The 10,868-nt window shown below is 42.6% G+C and overlaps 1 protein-coding gene across 1 annotated transcript; it reads left to right on the top strand.

Moving 5' to 3' along the window:
* Window positions 1–1,048: 1,048 nt before the first annotated feature.
* On the top strand, window positions 1,049–10,608 carry TBX22 (T-box transcription factor 22). Its single transcript, XM_061137910.1, has 8 exons — window positions 1,049–1,226; window positions 1,958–2,117; window positions 2,930–3,031; window positions 4,913–5,087; window positions 5,960–6,124; window positions 6,514–6,578; window positions 6,925–7,010; window positions 10,004–10,608. Exons 1-8 carry the CDS (start codon window positions 1,049–1,051, stop codon window positions 10,606–10,608), a joined length of 1,536 nt encoding a protein of 511 aa, XP_060993893.1.
* Window positions 10,609–10,868: the final 260 nt, after the last annotated feature.

Genomic DNA, 10,868 nt, shown 5'->3' with positions numbered 1-10,868 from the left:
CTGGAGTTCTTAGGCTGTGTTTGTTAACTAAATCCTGTAAGAGGCTGTATGTGGGAATACTGGGCATAGTAGAAGCAGGGACTGAAGGCCCAGGTTTGTTCTTGATCATTGAAAGTGGTCATCTGGGAATCTCCTGCCTGCACTCTCTTATCTCCCCACCTAGATAAGGAGGTCAGACCAGCACAGGGCCCATCTAGTTTGAGATCCAGACTGTAGAACAGACAGGCCCAGAAAGCTCCTGCTGCTCTTTGTTTCCCTAGTGTACTCACTTAAGAACAAAAGACCCCTCTATACTTCTCTGGATCTGGTTAAATAATAGTTTCACTTTTTTGGAAAAGTGGTCCCCCGTGGGCAATTACTTTGCGTGTCTTCGAGTTTCACAATTTAATGTAAAACAGTAAGATTGTATACCCCTCCTCCTCACTAGACTATTCTGAGCTCCTTTCCAATCAACCTCCAACCCCTTCTATCCCTACACCCCCACCGCCCCTCCCTCTCAGACTCTGAAGTGTCACTCACGGTTTTTTTTTTTTTTTTTTTTTTCTATGCTTCCAACAGTTTCCAAAACAAACAGTGGAGGCTAGGAACAGCCGACCAGCCGTGTATTCACTGAGTCCGATGCAACACTATCTCCCAATCCGAGCGGCCTGAGCCGCCATTGGCGGCAGGTCTGCTCCCTAAAAGGGCTGTGCTTGCCAATCTCTGAGCTCTGACAAGTCCCGGAATCAGGGATTTGAGGACTGATGGTCTGCACATGTCTACTGGGAGGGAGGAGACCACAAAGGGGACTAGACTCCGGAGGACTCTAGCTCCAGTTTAATCTTCTTGCATTCTGTCTTTTCAAAGAACATTTATATGTATATATAAAAATTATACATTTTTTCCTCCTGCATATCGATTTAGAAAAAAAAAATTCTTAGTTCTCAGTTTTTCTGATTTTCCCGCTTTCCCTCCTTTGCCTATCCTCTGCGCCCTCCCACCCTCTCCCTCCCTAACCCAGCTCAGGTTCAAACTTTGCAGAGTACAGTTTTCTTCAACCTCTCCAGGGATGGCTCTGAGCTCTCGGGCGCATGCCTTCTCGGTGGAAGCCTTGGTGGGGAGACCCAGCAAAAGAAAACTACGAGACCCTAGAGAAGAGGCGCAACCTGAGCTGCTCAAGAAAGAGGGTGGAGAGGAGGAGGAGAGAAGGAGCAGCGCCGCCGCCGGGAAGAAGAGCGAGCTGCCTGGTAAGTACCCCTGCTGCTGCTGCTGCTAAGTCGCTTCAGTCGTGTCCGACTCTGTGCGACCCCATAGACGGCAGCCCACCAGGCTTCCCCCTCCCTGGGATTCTGCAGGCAAGAACCCCTACCGCAGCCCAAATCCCTGCGCCGCCGGCTACCCTAGTTTGCTGGGTCCGAAAGTCTCAGACTGGCGCCTCAAGGCTGCTTGAGGGCGGCTAGCCCTATCAAAGAATGTCTTAGCCCTATCACAGGATGTCTTGGCCCAGCTGTTGGCCGCGTTCTGGGCTGCGGGGATATCTCAGCCATCTGGCTGTAGGGGGAAGTTTCAGAGCCTCGCCCACAGTATTGTGGTTCATTTGTGGTGAAGGGGAAATCCTGACAGATTTGTGAAGTGAGGCTCTCCAACCTCCTGGAAACCCTGAGAGCCAGAGGGTGGCTGTTTCTCAGAGTAAGAAGCAGGGCAAGGACCCAGATCCCTAGGTGATTCAGCATCAGGGACCAAAAGTCTCCAAAAGAGATGAGAACGGGCAAATTTGAAGAAGGGTCATGCATTTTACAGGGTACCACCTGGTTCTTCTTCTCTCCATCAGGGGGGACACATTGGTTATTGTGAAGAACTTGGAAATTAGTCTCCAGGGTTCCCAGGAAAGAGACAAGGCTGGTCTGTTCTGAGACAGGCATCAGTGAGAAGCACGACTGTGAAGCTCTCTCAAACTGGGTGTCTCTATTTCCCACAGAAAAGCGATCCAAAGCAGAGCCTTTAGCAACTACTTTCGGCTGCAACAGCTTTGGAAGTCTAGAAGAGAAAGATATTATTCAAGTGGAACTTCAAGGATCTGAGCTGTGGAAGAGATTCCATGACATTGGGACTGAGATGATCATTACGAAGGCTGGCAGGTTTGGCTTTACCCAAGTTGTTCAAGGGCTTCACATAGTAGGCATTTAATGTTCTGATCCCATAAAATGAGTGCTTCCAGTTTTATGCTCTTATACCTCTCTCCCCATATCCACACCCCAGAAAAGTATTAGGAACCATTGTCTCTCAGTTGACCAGAGTAGGCCTTGCCTGGCCATTGTTAGTGGCTCATCATTTCTTTCCTGTACACCCTGTTCTAAGAACTCATTCTCTCAGCTTCTGCCTGTGTAGTAAATGATACAAAGTAGACTTGCCAAGGCAGGTGCCAGATGCCACCCCCACGTCTTAAGCTATAGTCAGGCCCTCTGTTAAAGCCTCGCAGTTATTAGTGAACAATATCCCATCAAGCAGGCCCACTAAACTGAGCCCAAATCAATTTGAGGTTGGTCTTTCCCTCTTCCTGTGGGACAGTTTCCTAAATCACCTAGGTAATTTTTGTGTACGTGAATCTTCTTAATTTAAATCTTTCCGGAATCTGCCTCACAGAAAGCACCACTGATGGGAGGGGCACAGGTTTTTCTCTCCTATTTTTCTTCCATATGGTGGTGGTGGTGGAAAGTGGGGCAGACGAAAGCCTTACGGTAAGAATATTCTGCTCCACTCAGAAATCTTGAGTTTGTTCAATCAAATATATAAGCAGAAACCTTTCTTCATGCACCAAATGTCATTCCTGAACCTGTCTATAATGAGAAGACTATTGCGAATGCCTTCAATTTTCATTTGTCCCCAATCTCTCCCCTGCTCCAAACATTTCTAATTTCACCCAGGTCAGTCACTGTTTTCTCTCCCACAGGCGGATGTTCCCCTCTGTTCGGGTCAAAGTAAAAGGACTGGACCCAGGGAAACAGTACTATGTGGCCATTGATGTGGTGCCAGTAGATTCCAAACGCTATAGGTAATTGGGACCAAAGGAGTGTACTACAGGCCTGGAATGGGTATTCAGATCTATGGAACCTGACAGCACTGTTTTGAAAACTCTACCATGGAAGGGGGAATTATTCTTCTGTGGGCTTTGAGAGTTGAGTTTTCTCCCTCAGACTGGAGTTCAGGGAGTTCAGACTGAGAGAAAAGAAGACTTGTTTTTCTTTTCTCTCATTCCTGGCACACAGATTTCAACTGGGGCTTCAGTGTACCCCAAATCTCTTGCTAACCCTCTATCCTAGCCATGAATCCACAAACTGCAGAGGGTGTGGGCTCAGCAACTGGGAAGGAAGTTGTTTAAAGGAATTTGGGGAGAAATGCTGGGGCTTCTGGGGCTCTACCGGGCTCTGAACTGTGCTATTTTAGGGCAGGGTCCTTGAGCAATATTCTAATTTGCCACCCAAAGCTAGTCAAGCAGTTATCTCACCTAGGTCCTTCCTTAGCCTCTTCCCTGAAGCAGAGGCCAGGTCCCAGAGAATACAAGTAATGTTTCTCTTAATGTAAGCTCTCTACTTAAAGCAGGCTAAAAGTGGCCACACTGATCTAAAGCTAAGAGGCTCTTTGCTAGCACCCCAGAAGCTGGGGTCTTTGCATGCTTTAACTCAAGGGTTTGGGGCAGCAGCCCCTGCCCTCACTCAGCCAAATGAGCATTTGACTGAAATGGGTGTCTAGCCTTTCTAGGAAACTGCCTGCATAGTGCCCAGTGCTGGGTGTGAGAGGCAAGAATTAGGCTGGGCTGGAGAACCTGTTAGGACCGTAACCCCCAAATAGCAGAACAAGCTGCTTTTCATGCTTGAGCTGGTTTGGGAATTTGGCACATAACTAAGCCATTAAGATTGGAGACAATGGAGAAACAGACATAGAGAATAGACCTATGGACATGCGGGAGGGGAGGATGGAGAGGGTGAGATGTATGGAGAGAGTAACATGAAAACTTACAATACCATATGTAAAATAGATAGCCAATGGGAATTTGCTGTATGGCTCAGGGAACTCAAACAGGGGCTCTGTGACATCTAGAAGGGTGGGATGGGGAGGGTGATGGGAAGGAGGTTTTGGAGGGAGGAACATGGGTATACCTGTGGCTGATTCTTATTGATGTATGACAGAAAAACCACAAAATTCTGTAAAGCAATTATTTCAATTAAAAATCATTAAGTGGCAAAATAAAAAGATTGGAGACAATGGGAAAATCAAGACCACAGTGGGCAGAGTTCCTTGAGGGCATTCTGATATAAAGCATTGTGGTCAAAGGGGCTTCCACAACTGCTAGTGGCAGTGGGCCGCACAGATACTTTCCTCACCCCTCTGCTTCTTCCCTGACGCTTGTGGGACAGGAGGATTTTCCGGGTGTCTCTGCATGGTGAAACAAGTTAGATCAATTTTTGTTGCAGTTTCTGTGAGGAGATACAAACCAGATTATGAAATCCCATGACATTATACTTGCCCTGGCACTTTGCAGCATTTTAATGATATATGCTTATTTACAGTTTGCTTTCTATCCCTGGATTCTCTCTGGAAATCATGTTAAACCCAGCAGCTCAGTGGTAAAGAATCCCTCTGCAATTCTGGAGACAAGGAGATGCGGGTTCCATCCCTGGGTTGGGAAGAGCCCCTGAAGAAGGAAATGACAACCCACTCCAATATTCTTGCCTGGAGGATCCCATGGACAGAAGAGTTTGATGGGCTACAGTCCATGGGGTCACAAAGAGTGGTACACAGCTGAGCTACTGAACACTCCCACTCACTTTGAGATTAGCAGGCAACACTTGACCAAGTCCTTTAGAACCAGATCACAGCAGCCCGTACCCCTGGCTTTGGCTGGTGCCTAAAGTCACACTCCACTCATTTTCAGGTACATCTATCACAGCTCCCAGTGGATGATAGCCGGGAATACAGACCACTCATGCATCACTCCCAGGGTCTATATTCACCCAGACTCACCTTGTTCGGGAGAGACATGGATGCGCCAGATCATCAGCTTTGATCGTGTGAAACTCACCAACAATGAGATGGATGACAAAGGTCATGTAAGTGTGCACAATCCTTTGTCCCAAGGAGAAGAGGAGGATGCCAAGGCGTCAGCAGGAGGTTCACCCTGGAAAGGCCAAGAAGGTGTCCCCCAGATATGCTAGTTGTGGTCTTCAGGAACTGTCCAAGTTCTGGGCCAGTGACCAAAGTAGCTCTTGTGACTTTTGTTTGGCATCTGAGAATGCTGGGGGTTGGAGATGTTGAATAAGAGAAGTTGGAGGACTGAATGTGACTTGTTTAAACCAGGATGTCTGGTTGGGAGAGTGAAAGGGAATGCTTACCTGAGCAATCTGGCACTTCATCTTTCCTGGCAATCACTGTGGGCTCTGATTTCCTTCCCCTGAGGTACACCTTCTGTATGGTGGAAGTCTTCTCCACAACCCACCGGCATGGAAGGCCTTCCACGTCACATAGACCTTGAACCTTCTTCCCAAGTGCACATCACCTCTGCCCTGCCTGACCTGACCCTGTGCTAGCCACAAAAGGAAGAAGGAGTCTTCTTGGTTTAGGAGGTGGGGAGGGTCAAATAGTTTCCCATGAGTTAACTAAGCCCAGGGAACTTATGACAGGCAGTTGGATCTCAATGACACTTGAGAACATTACATGGTCACCCACATTTGGAAGCAGGAAAATACCCCAACTGGAAATGAAACCACTGCTAACTGGTGCCACTGTGGTGTCCATTTCCTGAAACCCCTTATGCCTGAGGACCTCTGTCTAGTGCCAAATGGCACAGAAAAGTGGGATTAGCCTAGGCTTTCTGATTTAGCTTCACTTTTGGGTGGGAAGGTCCAGGGTGCTGATGAGAAGGGGGCCAGTGTAGGGGAGGTGAAGCTAATTACTAGGCAGCATTTGATTATTTCTCCTTCAGATCATTCTGCAGTCCATGCACAAGTACAAGCCCCGTGTGCACGTGATGAAGCAAGACAGCAGGGTTGATATGTCCCGGATTCAGTCGCTGCCTGCTGAAGGGGTTAAAACATTCTCCTTTAAAGAAACTGAATTCACCACGGTGACAGCTTACCAAAACCAGCAGGTAAAGCCAACTAGGTCCCAGGCAACCAGGGATGGCTTTGGAGAAGCTTTAGGGACAGAGTCAAGTTGTACTATATGGATTCAATTTTCCACAATTAAAAAGAAATCCATTAAAAAGAATCCATAGTCTTATTGCTAGTAATCAAGGCAAGTTTGATCATGAGTTGTGTGGGTCTTGTGTTAAAGGAGAGCAGGACAAAGACTACCAGGAGAGAAAGGCGATAAACATTCCAAATTTGACTTAGCAATATGCTTAATGTTTATTTAACATGCTGTATTACACTTTGGAAAGTTTTGTGGTTGTTGTAACCATTAAAAGCAACAACGACAATGACAGTGTTTTCTACTGAGGTCACTGACTTTATCTTTCTTTTTCTTCTGACTCCTTAGATTACCAAACTGAAAATAGACAGGAATCCTTTTGCTAAAGGGTTTAGAGATCCTGGAAGAAGCAGGTAAGCAATATAACAGTCACATCTAATGTTTATATAGCCCTTTTCACAAGTACTACAGCTAAGGAAACTGTGGCTCAGAAGCCCAGAGTCCCTGCATTTTGTAACTAGTAGGTAGTAAGAAAGAAACCTAGATATTTTATCTCTAAAATCTTGTCTCCTCCCAACCCCTCCCCAACCCACTTTTAAGATATTATTTATTCTATATTCTTGGGCTTTTATTTAAGAATAATCAGTGGGAATTTTATTCACTCTTAAAAACTATAACAAAATAACTCAAAAGTTAAAATAAATTATTATTTTCAGAAATTGCATTCTCAACTTGCTAAAGGTTGTACATCTCTTTCAGGGGTGTACTGGATGGACTTTTAGAGACCTACCCATGGAGGCCTTCTCTCACTTTGGATTTTAAAACTTTTGGTGCAGACACGCAAAGTAAGATGTTTTATTAATTTTGATTTTTGAATGTTAATGAAATAATGACCATCAGAAGCTCTGTATAAATACTACACAAGATTATAAGTACATGCTAGAAAATGTGTTTACAATCAAGTGAGTGTATATTTACCTTGATGAGAAGGTAAGAAGCAAAAAGGCAGGGAAACTGGCAAGATGGAAAAGAGCATAAACATGATAATTAATGATGGATTTACTGACTTATATCTTCTTGAGTTATCATACATCCTGAGAGTTGTAGAAATCACCTGGGTCTTTCAGCAGCCCACGATCTCATATTCTTTAGAATCTGCCAGTGGTACACTGAAGTGAAGTGAAGTGAAAGTTTCTCAGTCGTGTCTGACTCTTTGTGACCCCATGGACTATACAGTCCATGGAATACTCCAGGCCAGGATACTGGAGTGAGTAGCCTTTCCCTTCTCCAGGGGATCTTCCTAACCCAGGGATCGAACCTAGGTCTTCCGCATTGCAGGCAGATTCTTTACCACAGTCCAAGTATATAGGAGTGGGTAGCCAGTCCCTTCTCAGTGGATCTTCCTGACCCAGGAATCAAACCGGGGTCTCCTGCATTGTAGGCATATTCTTTGCCAACTGAACTATTAGGGAAGCCCTGGGGTGCACTAGTGGCCTTATTTTCAAATATATTAGATATTAAAATAAATATTTTATATTTTATGAAATACTTTCAGCACATGATAAAAATGACTTCCATTAAATTTCATCATCACTTGGCTTCAATTTTCCTTTTATTGTGAGTAGGAAAAATAAATGCCAAAAACAATACTAAGCTATTCCAATTTGCTTAATTGCCATAAGCATTTTTTTTTTTTGGTCTTTTTTTTTTTTTTTCCAGTGGGTTTTGTCATACATTGATATGAATCAGCCATGGATTTACATGTATTCCCAATCCCGATCCCCCCTCCCACCTCCCTCTCCACCCGATTCCTCTGGGTCTTCCCAGTGCACCAGGCCGGAGCACTTGTCTCGTGCATCCCACCTGGGCTGGTGATCTGTTTCACCATAGATAGCATACAATAGCTGCAGAGCATTTGTTGTCAGGTAGTACATCACATGACTAAATAATAATTTGACAATTCAGGCTTTCTGGTAGAAGAATGCATACCTTCATTTACTATGATAGTCAATTATAAGTAGAAAAGTCTTTATTCATGAGCAATATGGAATTATTTTACCCTTTTGTCTTTACTCCATTAAAGTTGTTTGTCTTTAAACATTAATTGATTGAAAGTTACATTATAGTTAGGTTGAATTTTGCATAAAAATATCATAATAACTAATTGAAATGTAAAGAAATCAAGTCTAATTATTTAGTGAAATATTTCACTGAATTGACTGTATTAATTTGGTTCAAGTTGCCTAGAAAAATATGAACACTTATATGATAGTATCACTTTATAGCATCTAGGCAGAATGATTTTAAATTATCCAAGTCAACACAAAACACATTAATTTGTAAAAAGCTAAAGATGATCATTAATAACTTAAAATACATATTTTTCTCAATTATTTACGATGTCCAAAAAAAAAAAAAAGAGATGTCCAGAATATTCTCAAATTACAAAGAAAAGGGGTACCCTTTTTGTAAAATAATATTTGGATGTTTAATTATAAAAGATATTTGCCACCCTATTGATATAGGATTAAGCTATGTTTACATATAAAAATGGGCTTCTGTGGTGGCTCAGCAATAAAGAGTCCCCCTGCAATGCAGGAGACATGGGTTCAATTCCTGGGTTGGGAAGATCCCCTAGAAAAGAAAATGGCAATCCACTCCAGTGTTCTTGCCTGAAAAATCTCATGGACAGAGGGGACTGGTGGGTTACAGTCCATTGGGTTGAAAAGAGTCGGACATGACTTAGCAACTGAACAACAAAAAGTATTTTTAAATAGTTAAAAAAAATTGCAGGCAGATTCTTTACCAGCTGAGCTACCAGAGAAACCCTAAGAAAATTAGTAGCACCTAAAAGACTCCACAAAAACTTGATCAAGCTCAGTCAATAACCAATTTTTTAATTAAATAATTACAAATATAAGGTGTAGAATCTAGATTTTCCTAGATATTATATTTATCCCTGATTTTAGTAGATGCTAGGCAACGATAAAGGATCACCTAACAACACTGGTATGAACAGTTTCATTTTCATCTTGGTATTTTTAACCTGTAAAACTGTCTTTAACTCTGGATATTGTGCACCATGGAAATTTACCCATCTGTGATTTTCACATAAGAGAAAAACTTAATATATTAAATGTTCTTTTTTTTAAATTTATAAGATTACTTTCATATGCAGTGATTTTTTAATCAACTAAAGCTTTCTATAGAATCTCAACCAACTTGTTCAATTTAATCAAGTACTTATTTTAGTAATTTTTTTAAGTTAAAAATAAAAACTTTTATTTGTAAGATATAATTGGTTCTGGATCATATTTAATTAGGCTTCTTTTGTAATTCATTGAATGAATGTTGCTCAAGTACCTGGTATAGTTCTAGAGCATAATGAATGCTCAATGCATGATACATGATAGTAATGCTAAAAGTAGTAGTGGTAGTAATAGAGATACCATATTCAACTTTGATCAGAGGAATGGTCTTTTCCAAAGGAGTCAAAATAACTGTTGCTTCCATGGTGGCTCAGTGGTAAAGAATATGTCTGACAAGCAGGAGACACAGGTTAGTTCCTGGGATTGGGAAGATACCCTGGAGAAGGAAATGGCAACCCATGCCAGTATTCTTGCTGGAAAATCTTATGGGCAGAAGAGCCTGGAGGGCTACAGTGCATGGGTTCTCAAAAGAGTTGGACATAACTTAGTGACTAAACAGCAACAGCAAAATAACTCTGAACTTGCAAGGAAAGCTAATCTAAGAATGAAGCAGGGATAGTTATGGACATGATTACTGATTCAGTAGGAACATATAGTTCATTGTTCATTGATTGACTTATCATTCACAGGTGGAAGTGAATCATCCCCAGTGACCTCTAGTGGAGGGGCTCCTTCTCCTTTGAGCTCTTTGCGTTCTCCACCTTTCTCCCCTTCCACATTTCATATACCTACAAGCTCCCTTGGAATCCCCTGTCCAGAGGTGTACCTACACAATATCAACCTGCCCCTTTGCTACAAGATTTGCCCAACTAATTTTTGGCAACAGCAGCGTCTTGTCTTGCCTGCTCTTGAAAGTCTAGCAAGCAACAGTTCTCAGTCTTCAGCCCCACTCATGATGGAAGTTCCCATGTTATCTTCTTTGGGAGTCACCAATTCAAAAAATGGTTCATCTGAAGACTTAAATGGACAGTGTCTACAGGCACCTAATTCTTCCAATCAAGTGTATGAATTACAGGCACTTGAAAATATTTTATCACCAAACCCCATTGCTCAGAAAGCAATTGGTTGTTCTTTCCATCCTTCCTATGGCTTTTATAGGTACAACTTCTCCACACCACCTGGACTGGTAAATGCTGCCAACCATCTTAAAGTGAATGACAATAGAAAAGTTTCTTTCATAGAAGGCAAATACAGTCACACTCATTGGTATCCAAAAATTAACCATTGCCTTTAATGGAATAGTCATGTTCCTAAAATGACTGCATGTAAGCATATATTTTCTTTATGTGTCACCAAAAATGGTAAAAAACTAAAGGGCTTAAAAAGCTTCATTATCAGAGGGTATTCCTCTGTCCTGCATTTAAAGTGCCTTATGACATGTCATAAGTCAGATATGACCTATATCAATCTCTGATTACAGTAGCCTTAGGTCTCAAAATAAGATACTCAATAAATATTGTTTGATGAGATAAGATTACTAGTGAAAAATGACTT

The sequence above is a fragment of the Dama dama genome, chromosome X (genome assembly GCF_033118175.1).
Source record: "Dama dama isolate Ldn47 chromosome X, ASM3311817v1, whole genome shotgun sequence".
Lineage (NCBI taxonomy): Eukaryota > Metazoa > Chordata > Mammalia > Artiodactyla > Cervidae > Dama > Dama dama.
This window is presented reverse-complemented; position numbering and strand designations above follow the sequence as displayed.